General features: G+C 45.3%; 1 protein-coding gene across 1 annotated transcript in view; it reads left to right on the top strand.

Annotated features, from left to right (window-relative positions):
- The window catches only part of man2c1 (mannosidase, alpha, class 2C, member 1), an 88,342-nt gene extending 77,988 nt beyond the window's left edge, over positions 1-10,354 (top strand). Inside the window, exons 24-26 of the mRNA XM_045706460.1 lie at positions 9,010-9,158; positions 9,794-9,897; positions 10,021-10,354. Coding sequence (XP_045562416.1) covers positions 9,010-9,158; positions 9,794-9,897; positions 10,021-10,135 — 368 coding nt within the window. The 3' untranslated portion in view covers positions 10,136-10,354. The remainder of the gene's footprint in view (positions 1-9,009; positions 9,159-9,793; positions 9,898-10,020) is intronic.
- Positions 10,355-15,359: the final 5,005 nt, after the last annotated feature.

Raw genomic sequence — 15,359 nt, 5'->3', positions numbered from 1 at the left:
CTCTCTACCCAGTACAGCCAGTAGAGGACTGGCCACCCCTCATAGCCTGGTTCCTCTCTACCCAGTACAGCCAGAAGAGGACTGGCCACCCCTCATAGCCTGGTTCCTCTGGTCTACCCAGTACAGCCAGTAGAGGACTGGTCACCCCTCATAGCCTGGTTCCTCTCTACCCAGTACAGCCAGTAGAGGACTGGCCACCCCTCATAGCCTGGTTCCTCTCTACCCAGTACAGCCAGTAGAGGACTGGCCACCCCTCATAGCCTGGTTCCTCTGGTCTACCCAGTACAGCCAGAAGAGGACTGGCCACCCCTCATAGCCTGGTTCCTCTGGTCTACCCAGTACAGCCAGTAGAGGACTGGTCACCCCTCATAGCCTGGTTCCTCTGGTCTACCCAGTACAGCCAGTAGAGGACTGGTCACCCCTCATAGCCTGGTTCCTCTCTACCCAGTACAGCCAGTAGAGGACTGGCCACCCCTCATAGCCTGGTTCCTCTGGCTACCCAGTACAGCCAGAAGAGGACTGGCCACCCCTCATAGCCTGGTTCCTCTGCTACCCAGTACAGCCAGTAGAGGACTGGTCACCCCTCATAGCCTGGTTCCTCTCTACCCAGTACAGCCAGTAGAGGACTGGTCACCCCTCATAGCCTGGTTCCTCTGGTCTACCCAGTACAGCCAGTAGAGGACTGGCCACCCCTCATAGCCTGGTTCCTCTGGTCTACCCAGTACAGCCAGAAGAGGACTGGCCACCCCTCATAGCCTGGTTCCTCTGGTCTACCCAGTACAGCCAGAAGAGGACTGGCCACCCCTCATAGCCTGGTTCCTCTGGTCTACCCAGTACAGCCAGAAGAGGACTGGCCACCCCTCATAGCCTGGTTCCTCTGGTCTACCCAGTACAGCCAGTAGAGGACTGGCCACCCCTCATAGCCTGGTTCCTCTCTACCCAGTACAGCCAGTAGAGGACTGGCCACCCCTCAGAGCCTGGTTCCTCTGGTCTACCCAGTACAGCCAGTAGAGGACTGGCCACCCCTCATAGCCTGGTTCCTCTGGTCTACCCAGTACAGCCAGTAGAGGACTGGTCACCCCTCATAGCCTGGTTCCTCTGGTCTACCCAGTACAGCCAGTAGAGGACTGGCCACCCCTCATAGCCTGGTTCCTCTCTAGGTTTCTTCCTAGGTTCTGGCCTTTCTAGGGGAGTTTTTCCTAGCCACCGTGCTTCTACACCTGCATTGCTTGCTGTTTTGGGGGTTTTAGGCTGGGTTTCTGTACAGCACTTTGAGATATCAGCTGATGTAAGAAGGGCTTTATAAATACATTTGATTTTATTTAATCCTCATTTGATTGGTATTCGACGGTCCTTGCACTCTGCTAAGTCGTTGACTATGGCATTCATATCCATGGTACAGACCCTGGTGTTTTCAATGGACAGAACGACCAACCCACTCAGTCTCTCCTGTCCCATGCTGCTCCTAAAGTATTATTTTATTATCTTTTATAGCAGAGTAACCGCTTCCCCAAATGTAGCAGTGACTGAATTGTAATCCACAACGATGGCTAGATCTCTCACTGTAGTGTGCTTTGCTATTTCCTCTTTAAAACAGGCCCTGAAAGAGAGGTAAATTGGCCAGGGAAGCTTGCTGATTATGTCTTTGCTGTAATGTTCAGCCAGCCGAGCTGGCTGTCTCATAGAGTGCGCACCATCATCTGTGTTGGTCAGGGTAGTGGGATGGATGGAGTCAAAACAGACTCGATGTTGCCCGTAGACTTTTAAATCCGTTTGACAGCTGGTGGATAATGATGTCAAAGGTTTGCGTTAATAAAGATGTTAACTCTAAAAACGACTCTCCCCATCAGACAGTCCGCTCGTCTTCCTTCTCCGAGTGTCTTCAAATGCGCTCTGAGCTCCTTGTTTTGTCGGGTCTTTGGAGTAACTCTGACCTTCTCAAAATCCTGTGGGAATCCGGACAGGACCTCTATACATTTTACATTTTAGTCATTTTAGCAGACGTTCTTTATCCAGAGCGACTTACAGTAGTGAATGCAGACATTTCATACATTTTTTTTTTTTTTTCTTCCGTACTGGTCCCCCGTGGGAATCGAACCCACAACCCTAGCGTTTGCAAACACCATGCTCTACCAATTGAGCCACACGGGACTGCCCTGAGTAGACTGACTGCCCTGTGCAGGTCTGCGTCTTTGGCCTGTAGCATTTTGGAGACAATGTTCACATTTTCTAAAACCTTAGTCTGTAGAACGAATTAAATAAAATAAAAAAATAAATTAAACTACATTTTTCTATTTTCTTTTTCAGTGCCGCTGTATCATACCTCTCATCTTTCTTATCACTTAAACGTACAATCTTGGTGAGGGCCTTCATTACGTCCACATATCTGTATCTCAGGACGGCAAAGGGACTCCTATCTAGACGACCAGCGAGTGGTGGGACCACCAGTCGTTTTAGAATTACTGTTGTATTTTTCTGGTGCAAAATCAAATATACCACTCAACATTGACCATGTCTTTATGCTATGCCCGAAGAAGGTGTATAACAGGTCAACGGGAATCTGTTACGTCCTGGCCAGTATAAGGGGTTAATTGTCATTGTAGTTTGGTCAGGACGTGGCAGAGGGTATTTGGTTTATGTGGTTAGGGGTGGTGTTTTTGTAGTAAGGGCATTTGATTTAAGTATTCCGGGGGTTTTTGGGCACTGTTTGAGATTCATGTAATTCTATGTTTAGTCTAGGTAGTCTGGTTCTATGTTTGGTTAATTGGGGTGGGGACTCTCAATTGAAGGCAGGTCTATTTGCCTTTGATTTTGGTCCTCCTTTACCGACGATAACCGTGACAGTATCATGAAACTGTTTAGTCTCTGGCACATGTCTGACAGAGTCGTTGAGAGCCAGGTTAAAGATTGTGCGCTGCGCAATGCACATAAAAAGCAAGCAAGCGGCTCTTTTTTGCGGATATTCTGGCCTGCGCACCCGACCAGACCCCGCTCATCATGTTTTCACGGTGTCCCGCTCCATCATACCCCAGGACATTTTGAAATATCCAGCCCATTATCCTCTATGCTGCCCAGGATTTTACGTTGAAGCTCAGCTGCTGTCTCAGCAGTCTCCTGAAATCCCCAAAACGACTCTGTGATGGTCAGATCTGTGGCGACGTTATTTTGCATCCCTTATCATTCTCACATAGCGATGAACTTGGCTTAACTGGTCTACTTTGGATACATCCTGTGTGGTGTCCATAATAATAGGGAGAGATGCAGGAAACAGCATTTTTTTTCTTCTGAATGTCACATTTAACTCGCTCGGCTAAAATATAAATCAGCTCGTTTTGGATTTGAGGACTGAGATAGTTAACGGATCCTGCGGGTCGTTCTAAAAGTTCTTTCAGAACTTGGGTCCTAAAATGACAGCAGTTCAGTTATACTGAGAAAATTCCCACTGTTGGCCTGCCCCAGCTTTTCACCAGCTTTTCACGGTGCCCCAGCTTTTCACGGTGCCCCAGCTTTTCACGGTGCCCCAGCTTTTCACGGTGCCCCAGCTTTTCACGGTGCCCCAGCTTTTCACGGTGCCCCAGCTTTTCACGGTGCCCCAGCTTTTCACGGTGCCCCAGCTTTTCACCAGCTTTTCACGGTGTCCCAGCTTTTCACGGTGCCCCATGTTTTCACGGTGCCCCATGTTTTCACGGTGCCCCAGCTTTTCACGGTGCCCCATGTTTTCACGGTGCCCCATGTTTTCACGGTGCCCCATGTTTTCACGGTGCCCCAGCTTTTCACGGTGCCCCAGCTTTTCACGGTGCCCCAGCTTTTCACGGTGCCCCAGCTTTTCACGGTGCCCCAGCTTTTCACGGTGTCCCAGCCGAACGCCAAATTACATGATGCAAGTGTGAGAGTTACATTAACTATGCGCTCCAACACCTGTCGGCAGGAATTTCCTGCGTTTCGCACGCCTCTCTGCATTTCTGCCTCAATAGTGCCACTGAGCTTCCATTTGCTCATATACCAAACAGGCTCCCATGTGAATCTGGGATGTCTCATGACATGCTATTTTGGACATTAGATGGTGCCAATCTCTCACCCAAATTCACCCACTCATCAGAGAAGAAAGGATCACTCCGATCTCCGAAACAGCCAGTATGTCACGACTCCTACCGAAGGTGGCGCCCCCTCCTGCTTGGGTGGAGCTCGGTGGTCGTCGTCACCGGCCTACTAGCTGCCACTGATTCCTTTTTGTTCCCCCCCCTTTCTGTTATTGTTTTCACCTGTCCGTAGTTGGGTTGATTAGCGGGGCTAAATGAGCTAGCTGGCCCACCTGCTCTTTGTGCGGGATTGTTTCCTCTGTGTGTTGCTTGGGTAAGCGCTGTCTGTATTTTGCGCTAGTGCATCGTGTTGCGCTCACTGTATTTTGTCCCCTTGTGTTTGGGGCACTTTCATTTTGTGTACGCTTAAGTTCGCATGTTGGGGTTGGCAGGTGTTTTTGCTTTTCGAGCATTAAAAGCTATAACCCTTCTCGCTGCTTCCTGCGTCTCTTTCCTCCTCCACTACGCCCCGAACTAGGCTCACTATACGCGCAATCTAGCATGGCTGACTAACATGGCCATGTACGTGGTAATTTGATTCCAGCCTTGGTTGTAGTGGTGTAATACGACTCGGGGAAAAAAAACACAGCCCTTTCGTCATCTCTTGTGAAATGGGCCAGTGGGCTAACACACGAGCTTAATGCAATAACATGCCGTTTAACTTCTGCATCCACATTTGTTGCATAATGCCCCCCTGTCAGATGGATAGGTAAAAAGGCCGTCTGTTCCACTTCCACCTGTTTCCTCAACCGTCATGATTCTAGCCTCGCCCTGCTCCTCTTCCTCCCCGCCCGGCCCGGGGATGACTCGTCGGGCCCGGCCCTGGGATAGCTCGTCCGGCCCGGCCCTGGGATAGCTCGTCCGGCCTGGCTCGTGCTCAGGGTCGTATCCGCCGATATCTGACAACCTGTATCCTCCTCTGTCAAAGTTTCTTCTTCTGGTACGATGGAACAGCTCGGCCTTGGCTCACTTGACCCGCTAAATGCTGCTGCTGGCGATGATAAACCCACATCCTCTTCTGGTCCTGCAGCCTTGTTTTAGCAAATGGCTGCACTTGGAAATACATTTGAAAAAAGGGGAATTTAATTTAACTCGTTTTGATAAATCCTTTGCTTTCTCATTTTTTGGCCTTGCTCTTTCGGCCTCCACTTTTGTGTTGTTACATTTCTGATTTTTAAATCCGTAATTTTCTATTCTCGACTTTCTCTCTTTTATTTATTTTTTTCGTCCGTTGTTGCAAGCCACATAATAAACAATATGTCTCACACTGGATAGATGCAGTGTTATGTTGTTGTTGTACAGGGTCAGCCATAGTAGTATGATAGGTGTTGTTGTACAGGGTCAGCCATAGTAGTATGATAGGTGTTGTACAGGGTCAGCCATAGTAGTATGATAGGTGTTGTTGTACAGGGTCAGCCATAGTAGTATGATAGGTGTTGTCCACGGTCAGCCATAGTAGTATGATAGGTGTTGTTGTACAGGGTCAGCCATAGTAGTATGATAGGTGTTGTTGTACAGGGTCAGTCATAGTAGTATGATAGGTGTTGTTGTACAGGGTCAGCCATAGTAGTATGATAGGTGTTGTTGTCCAGGGTCAGCCATAGTAGTATGATAGGTGTTGTTGTCCAGGGTCAGCCATAGTAGTATGATAGGTGTTGTTGTCCAGGGTCAGCCATAGTAGTATGATAGGTGTTGTTTTACAGGGTCAGCCATAGTAGTATGATAGGTGTTGTTGTACAGGGTCAGCCATAGTAGTATGATAGGTGTTGTTGTCCAGGGTCAGCCATAGTAGTATGATAGGTGTTGTTGTCCACGGTCAGCCATAGTAGTATGATAGGTGTTGTTGTACAGGGTCAGCCATAGTAGTATGATAGGTGTTGTTGTCCAGGGTCAGCCATAGTAGTATGATAGGTGTTGTTGTCCAGGGTCAGCCATAGTAGTATGATAGGTGTTGTTGTACAGGGTCAGCCATAGTAGTATGATAGGTGTTGTTGTCCAGGGTCAGCCATAGTAGTATGATAGGTGTTGTTGTACAGGGTCAGCCATAGTAGTATGATAGGTGTTGTTGTCCAGGGTCAGCCATAGTAGTATGATAGGTGTTGTTGTACAGGGTCAGCCATAGTAGTATGATAGGTGTTGTTGTACAGGGTCAGCCATAGTAGTATGATAGGTGTTGTTGTACAGGGTCAGCCATAGTAGTATGATAGGTGTTGTTGTACAGGGTCAGCCATAGTAGTATGATAGGTGTTGTTGTCCACGGTCAGCCATAGTAGTATGATAGGTGTTGTTGTACAGGGTCAGCCATAGTAGTATGATAGGTGTTGTTGTACAGGGTCAGCCATAGTAGTATGATAGGTGTTGTTTTACAGGGTCAGCCATAGTAGTATGATAGGTGTTGTTGTCCAGGGTCAGCCATAGTAGTATGATAGGTGTTGTTGTCCAGGGTCAGCCATAGTAGTATGATAGGTGTTGTTGTCCACGGTCAGCCATAGTAGTATGATAGGTGTTGTTGTACAGGGTCAGCCATAGTAGTATGATAGGTGTTGTTGTACAGGGTCAGCCATAGTAGTATGATAGGTGTTGTTATACAGGGTCAGCCATAGTAGTATGATAGGTGTTGTTGTACAGGGTCAGCCATAGTAGTATGATAGGTGTTGTACAGGGTCAGCCATAGTAGTATGATAGGTGTTGTTGTTGTACAGGGTCAGCCATAGTAGTATGATAGGTGTTGTTGTCCAGGGTCAGCCATAGTAGTATGATAGGTGTTGTTGTCCAGGGTCAGCCATAGTAGTATGATAGGTGTTGTTGTCCAGGGTCAGCCATAGTAGTATGATAGGTGTTGTTTTACAGGGTCAGCCATAGTAGTATGATAGGTGTTGTTGTACAGGGTCAGCCATAGTAGTATGATAGGTGTTGTTGTCCAGGGTCAGCCATAGTAGTATGATAGGTGTTGTTGTCCACGGTCAGCCATAGTACTATGATAGGTGTTGTTGTACAGGGTCAGCCATAGTAGTATGATAGGTGTTGTTGTCCAGGGTCAGCCATAGTAGTATGATAGGTGTTGTTGTCCAGGGTCAGCCATAGTAGTATGATAGGTGTTGTTGTACAGGGTCAGCCATAGTAGTATGATAGGTGTTGTTGTACAGGGTCAGCCATAGTAGTATGATAGGTGTTGTTGTACAGGGTCAGCCATAGTAGTATGATAGGTGTTGTTGTACAGGGTCAGCCATAGTAGTATGATAGGTGTTGTTGTCCAGGGTCAGCCATAGTAGTATGATAGGTGTTGTTGTACAGGGTCAGCCATAGTAGTATGATAGGTGTTGTTGTGCAGGGTCAGCCATAGTAGTATGATAGGTGTTGTTGTACAGGGTCAGCCATAGTAGTATGATAGGTGTTGTTGTACAGGGTCAGCCATAGTAGTATGATAGGTGTTGTTGTCCAGGGTCAGCCATAGTAGTATGATAGGTGTTGTTGTACAGGGTCAGCCATAGTAGTATGATAGGTGTTGTTGTACAGGGTCAGCCATAGTAGTATGATAGGTGTTGTTGCACAGGGTCAGTCATAGTAGTATGATAGGTGTTGTTGTACAGGGTCAGCCATAGTAGTATGATAGGTGTTGTTGTACAGGGTCAGCCATAGTAGTATGATAGGTGTTGTTGTCCACGGTCAGCCATAGTAGTATGATAGGTGTTGTTGTACAGGGTCAGCCATAGTAGTATGATAGGTGTTGTTGTACAGGGTCAGCCATAGTAGTATGATAGGTGTTGTTTTACAGGGTCAGCCATAGTAGTATGATAGGTGTTGTTGTCCAGGGTCAGCCATAGTAGTATGATAGGTGTTGTTGTCCAGGGTCAGCCATAGTAGTATGATAGGTGTTGTTGTCCACGGTCAGCCATAGTAGTATGATAGGTGTTGTTGTACAGGGTCAGCCATAGTAGTATGATAGGTGTTGTTGTCCAGGGTCAGCCATAGTAGTATGATAGGTGTTGTTGTACAGGGTCAGCCATAGTAGTATGATAGGTGTTGTTGTCCAGGGTCAGCCATAGTAGTATGATAGGTGTTGTTGTACAGGGTCAGCCATAGTAGTATGATAGGTGTTGTTGTCCAGGGTCAGCCATAGTAGTATGATAGGTGTTGTTGTACAGGGTCAGCCATAGTAGTATGATAGGTGTTGTTGTACAGGGTCAGCCATAGTAGTATGATAGGTGTTGTTGTACAGGGTCAGCCATAGTAGTATGATAGGTGTTGTTGTCCAGGGTCAGCCATAGTAGTATGATAGGTGTTGTTGTACAGGGTCAGCCATAGTGGTATGATAGGTGTTGTTGTACAGGGTCAGCCATAGTAGTATGATAGGTGTTGTTGTCCAGGGTCAGCCATAGTAGTATGATAGGTGTTGTTGTATAGGGTCAGCCATAGTAGTGTGATAGGTGTTGTTGTCCAGGGTCAGCCATAGTAGTATGATAGGTGTTGTTGTCCAGGGTCAGCCATAGTAGTATGATAGGTGTTGTTGTCCAGGGTCAGCCATAGTAGTATGATAGGTGTTGTTGTATAGGGTCAGCCATAGTAGTGTGATAGGTGTTGTTGTCCAGGGTCAGCCATAGTAGTATGATAGGTGTTGTTGTACAGGGTCAGCCATAGTAGTATGATAGGTGTTGTTGTCCAGGGTCAGCCATAGTAGTATGATAGGTGTTGTTGTATAGGGTCAGCCATAGTAGTGTGATAGGTGTTGTTGTCCAGGGTCAGCCATAGTAGTATGATAGGTGTTGTTGTCCAGGGTCAGCCATAGTAGTATGACTTAATTAGCATTAAGTGCCTTGCTCAATGGTGCAGACAGATTGTTCACCTTGTCGGCTTTGGGTATTCAAACCAGCGACCTTTCGGTTACTGGCTTAACTCTCTAACCGCTGAGGCTAACTGATTACCCCTACAGGAACCTTCCAGGAAGCGTCAGTCATCCAGTGGGCTTACAACCTCAACAACCCTCTGAGGCTGATGGACCACGCCCCCGGCTTCCACACCGCATCCCGGAGCGCCTTCTCTGTCAGCGCTGCAGCCGTCATCCTGGAAACCATCAAACAGGTGGGTATCCCTGCTCAGGAAGTGACCCGGTCTGGTTCTCCACACCGCCTGTTTCATATATTCTGTGGTGTATCATAGCAGGTGAGGTTAGACTAGGGGTCATTTCCTGGGAAGGGCATCAACACTGGCTAGCTGAACGGCTGAACGGCTGATGATGACAGAATGGGGCACTGCTTTACTGTAAATACTTGATGTTCAGCAACTTTTTTTGGGGGGGGTTGAATTGGGGGGGATTGAATTGGGGGGGATTGAATTGGGGGGGTATGGAATTGGGGGGATTGAATTGGGGGGGATTGAATTGGGGGGGATTGAATTGGGGGGGATTGAATTGGGGGGATTGAATTGGGGGGGATTGAATTGGGGGGGTTTAATTGGGGGGGATTGAATTGGGGGGGGTTTAATTGGGGGGGCTTGAATTGGGGGGGGGGATTGAATTGGGGGGGTATGAATTGGGGGGGTTTAATTGGGGGGGATTGAATTGGGGGGATTGAATTGGGGGGGGTATGAATTGCTTGTTCCGTTGCTGATTTGTTGTATTTCCTGACTGTTTCTATCGTGACATTTCCGATGACATTTCCGATGTATTTTAATTCGAAAAATAAACTCCCATCGGTCCTTTTTTCTCTCACCGACAGGCTGAGGACAGGAAGGATGCTCTGGTAGTACGTCTGTATGAGTCACATGGCAGCAGTGCCACTGCGTACCTCACTTCCTGCTTCCCCATCACAGAGGCTTGGCAGTGAGTACGACAGTTACCTTCACTGAGGCGTCTTCATGTTTGTGTAACTTTCAAGTAGCTACACCCTGCTGTTGTTTTTAACCACTCAACCCCCCCCCATCTTCTCATTCGTCCTCTCCTCAGCTGTGATCTACTGGAGCGAGTGGATCCCTCTCGCCCTGCACCAATCACAGCTTCCGGAATCTCAATCAGCTTCAATCCCTTTCAGATTGTGTCCCTTCTACTGTACCTGAAGTAAAATGGTTTGGGTGCTGGTCTGAATGTAATTTGTCCCTTGTAAATTACGTTCGGCTTATAAAGGCTTCACGATGCCTTCATAAGCACTGCATAAATGTGTTACATAGTTATAGATGCTATGTCATGCTTTATAAATGTGGCATAACTGAAAATCAGCAATGTCAAATGTGTCATCGCCCACTGTGGAATATGATTAAAAAACGTGCTTTATAAAGGCTGACGTTTTGTTCTCTAAAGTGATGTTATGAGTCTGGTTTTAGCCATAATGACTTTTTGACTGTTACTAGTGATGATTGCAAATACTTTACTCAGTAAGGTCTCTTCCCACTAAGACTAACTCTGATTGGTTGATATCCCAGGCTTATATATGTGACGTGTGTTCAATAGGCTGGAGACGACGTGACACCAAGAAACACCTTGATGAAAGCCCCCTAACCTACGGAAACACCTTGATGAAAGCCCCCTAACCTATAGAAACACCTTGATGAAAGCCCCCTAACCTATAGAAACACCTTGATGAAAGCCCCCTAACCTATAGAAACACCTTGATGAAAGCCCCCTAACCTATAGAAACACCTTGATGAAAGCCCCCTAACCTATAGAAACACCTTGATGAAAGCCCCTAACCTATAGAAACACCTTGATGAAAGCCCCTAACCTATAGAAACACCTTGATGAAAGCCCCTAACCTACGGAAACACCTTGATGAAAGCCCCTAACCTATAGAAACACCTTGATGAAAGCCCCTAACCTATAGAAACACCTTGATGAAAGCCCCTAACCTATAGAAACACCTTGATGAAAGCCCCTAACCTATAGAAACACCTTGATGAAAGCCCCCTAACCTACGGAAACACCTTGATGAAAGCCCCCTAACCTATAGAAACACCTTGATGAAAGCCCCCTAACCTATAGAAACACCTTGATGAAAGCCCCTAACCTCACGGAAACACCTTGATGAAAGCCCCTAACCTATAGAAACACCTTGATGAAAGCCCCTAACCTATAGAAACACCTTGATGAAAGCCCCTAACCTATAGAAACACCTTGATGAAAGCCCCTAACCTATAGAAACACCTTGATGAAAGCCCCTAACCTATAGAAACACCTTGATGAAAGCCCCTAACCTATAGAAACACCTTGATGAAAGCCCCTAACCTACGGAAACACCTTGATGAAAGCCCCTAACCTATAGAAACACCTTGATGAAAGCCCCTAACCTATAGAAACACCTTGATGAAAGCCCCCTAACCTACGGAAACACCTTGATGAAAGCCCCTAACCTACAGAAACACCTTGATGAAAGCCCCCTAACCTACGGAAACACCTTGATGAAAGCCCCTAACCTACGGAAACACCTTGATGAAAGCCCCCAACCTATGGAGACACCTTGATGAAAGCCCCTAACCTACGGAAACACCTTGATGAAAGCCCCTAACCTACGGAAACACCTTGATGAAAGCCCCTAACCTACGGAAACACCTTGATGAAAGCCCCTAACCTACGGAAACACCTTGATGAAAGCCCCTAACCTACGGAAACACCTTGATGAAAGCCCCTAACCTACGGAAACACCTTGATGAAAGCCCCTAACCTATAGAAACACCTTGATGAAAGCCCCTAACCTACGGAAACACCTTGATGAAAGCCCCTAACCTACAGAAACACCTTGATGAAAGCCCCCTAACCTACGGAAACACCTTGATGAAAGCCCCTAACCTACGGAAACACCTTGATGAAAGCCCCCAACCTATGGAGACACCTTGATGAAAGCCCCTAACCTACGGAAACACCTTGATGAAAGCCCCCTAACCTACGGAAACACCTTGATGAAAGCCCCTAACCTACGGAAACACCTTGATGAAAGCCCCCTAACCTACGGAAACACCTTGATGAAAGCCCCCTAACCTACGGAAACACCTTGATGAAAGCCCCTAACCTACGGAAACACCTTGATGAAAGCCCCCTAACCTATAGAAACACCTTGATGAAAGCCCCCAACATAAAGAAACACTAACCTTGATGAAAGCCGCTAACCTTGATGAAAGCCCCTAACCTTGATGAAAGCCGCTAACCTTGATGAAAGCCCCTAACCTTGATGAAAGCCCCTAACCTTGATGAAAGCCCCTAACCTTGATGAAAGCCCCTAACCTTAAAACTTCTCTGGGCTACGTGGGACACTACCGTCCCGTCCCCGGTACACATTATTCGACAGCCAGTGAAAAATCAGAGCGCCAAATTCGAAAACAACAAAATGTCATAATTCAGATTTCTCAAACATACAACTATTTTACACCATTTTAAAGATAAACATCTCATTATTCCAACCACATTGTCCGATTTCAAAAAGGCTTTACGGCGAAAGCATAAAGTTAGATTATGTTAGGACAGTACATAGACAAAAAATTACACACAGCCATTTTCAATGCAAGAACAGGCGTCACCAAAAGCAGAAAACCAGCTAAAATTATGCACTAACCTTTGATAATCTTCATCAGATGACACTCCTAGGACATTATGTTACACAATACATGCATTTTTTGTTCTATCAAGTTCATATTTATATCCAAAACCCCCATTTTACATTGGCGCGTGACGTTCAGAAAATGTATTTCCCCCAAAACTGCCAGTGAAAGGGCACATCAATTTACAAAAATACTCATTATAAACGTTGATAAAATATTCAACTGTTATTCAAAGAATTATAGATTAACATCTCCTGAATGCAACCGCTTTGACAGATTTCAAAATAACTTCACGAGGAAAGCACACTTTGCAATAATCTGAGTACTGCGCTCAGAAAAAAACATCAGGCAATACAGATACCCGCCATTTTGGATTCATCTAAAATCATAAATAGCATTAGAAATATTCACTTACCTTTGATGATCTTCATCAGAAGGCACTTCCAGGAATCCCAGGTCCACAATAAATGTTGTTTTGTTCGATAAAGTCCATAATTTATGTTGAAATGTCTCCTTGTTGTTTGCGCGTTCAGTTAGCTACTCCAAGTGTAGGAAGCGCACGGAAAATGTCACGACGAAAAGTTTAAAAAAAGTTATATTTACGTTCGTTCAAACATGTCAAACGTTGTATAGCATCAATCTTTAGGGCCTTTTTCAATTAGAACTTCAATAATATTCCAACCGGATGATTGCAATGTCTTGAAAAACGTTTTGGAATACAGCTACCTCCTCACGTGAACGAGCGTCAGAAACCCATGTAATTTTCTGGGTCACCTACTTCCATTGTTCGCTCTGTGTTTACCGCAAAAGCCTCAAACAACTTTCTAAAGACTGTTGACATCTAGTGGAAGCCTTAGGAAGTGCAAAATGAACCCTAAGTCACTGTGTGTTACAAATTACAAATTTCCCGGTTGTATTTTTCTCAGGGTTTTGCCTGCCATATGAGTTCTGTTATACCTACAGACATCATTCAAACAGTTTTGGAAACTTCAGAGTGTTTTCTATCCAAAACTAATAATAATATGCAAATATTTGACTCTGGGCCCGAGTATTAGGCCGTTTACTCTGGGCACGCTTTTCATCCAAAAGTGAAAATACTGCCCCCTATACCTTGACAGGTTAAGAAATTGAAAGAGTCTTTCTTCTAGAACCAAGTTACATGTTCCTCAGTACACAAACAACAACAACTATCCATACCACATGGTACTGGGCCCAGTCAGGTCTTTAACACATCCACTCCAATGTTGCTACCATTGTAACCATGTGCTTTATATAAAGGGTGACATGTTGTGCTGGTCTCCATGGGAACAGAAGAGTAATACCTGGAGCGGCAATCTCATGTTGAACTACTCCACACACACACACACACACACACACACACACACACACACACACACACACACACACACACACACACACACACACACACACACACACACACACACACACACACACACACACACACGTAAGATTTGCAGGTCCATCAACCCATGTAAATACCTCTCTTCAGTAACCTGTGGATCATCAGAACCTTCATAAATCAGCAGGACGTTAATACCCTATTCATTGTCGTGTCCTGTAACACTTAGTTTGAAGAGAGACTCCTTCGGTCATTCATAAGACATCTATAAAGACTATCGCATGATGCTCTACATAATTTAAAGTCAGACACCTTTTTGGTCATTCATAACGGCTTAATGATGTAAACTAAGGGAATTATCACTAACAGTTAAAACAAATAAACATTAAAGACATGTTTAAACCATACATTTCCTTTTATTTGTATATTTTTAAAACATTACAAATACATTAAGTTTCATATAGTCCAGCAATGTAATTACATTGAACATTAGACATGGCTGTGAATAGTGTAGCTTGTCCCCTGAGCTGGTGGACCAATGGTTCTTGCCTCTCTTCCTGCTGGAGGGTACTGCATGTTGGTTCCAAACTTAAAAGTAACAACAAAGAAAGTTAACAGGTCTGTTAGAAAATGCCTTTGTCCCACCATCTCGATAAGGTCTGTGCTGCACCAGGAACTCTAAATGGGGAGATGGGGACACTCCTTTCAATTCATATTATTATACTCCTCTTTCGTTTACAAATCTCATGACGTGACTATGAGACGTGGCTGTATCTAGGTGGATGTGTATTTAGCTGAGCCACCTAGCTTAGCAATTGTTGTGAAATTACAGACATTGGTTGAGGTAGCTACAGTATGTAATCTAACAAAACAAACAAATCTAAATTATAATAAAGGTTAACTTGTTTTTCGCGGTCCAGTGGGCATTTGATTTGTAAACCTATCACATGATCAGCAACACTAACAAAAAATACTTCCAAAGTCTAAACATTTACAATGATTCACATTTGTTCATATTTCAGTGACATTTGCATTAACCTCTACTGGATCGATGGTTGAGCTAACGTAGGCTAATTTGATTAGCATGAGGTCGTAAATAACAAGAACATTTCCCAGGACATAGACATATCTGATATTGCCAGAAAGCTTAAATTCTTGTTAATCTAACTGCACTGTCCAATTTACAATTGTTTGAGGAGAGTGCACAGCTATGAACTTGAAAATGTATTAATAAACCAATTAGGGACATTTGGGAGGTCTTGATACAACATTTAACAGAAATGCAATGGTTCATTGGATCAGTCTAAAACTTTGCACATTCATTGCTGCCATCTAGTGGCCAAAATCAAAATTGCACCAAGTTCCTAAATCAAATATTGGCCTCTCTAGCATTTCAAAGA

The sequence above is a fragment of the Salmo salar genome, chromosome ssa23 (genome assembly GCF_905237065.1).
Source record: "Salmo salar chromosome ssa23, Ssal_v3.1, whole genome shotgun sequence".
Taxonomy (NCBI): Eukaryota; Metazoa; Chordata; class Actinopteri; order Salmoniformes; family Salmonidae; genus Salmo; species Salmo salar.
The sequence above is the reverse complement of the archived record's forward strand: the minus strand, read 5'-3'. Positions and strand labels throughout refer to the sequence as shown.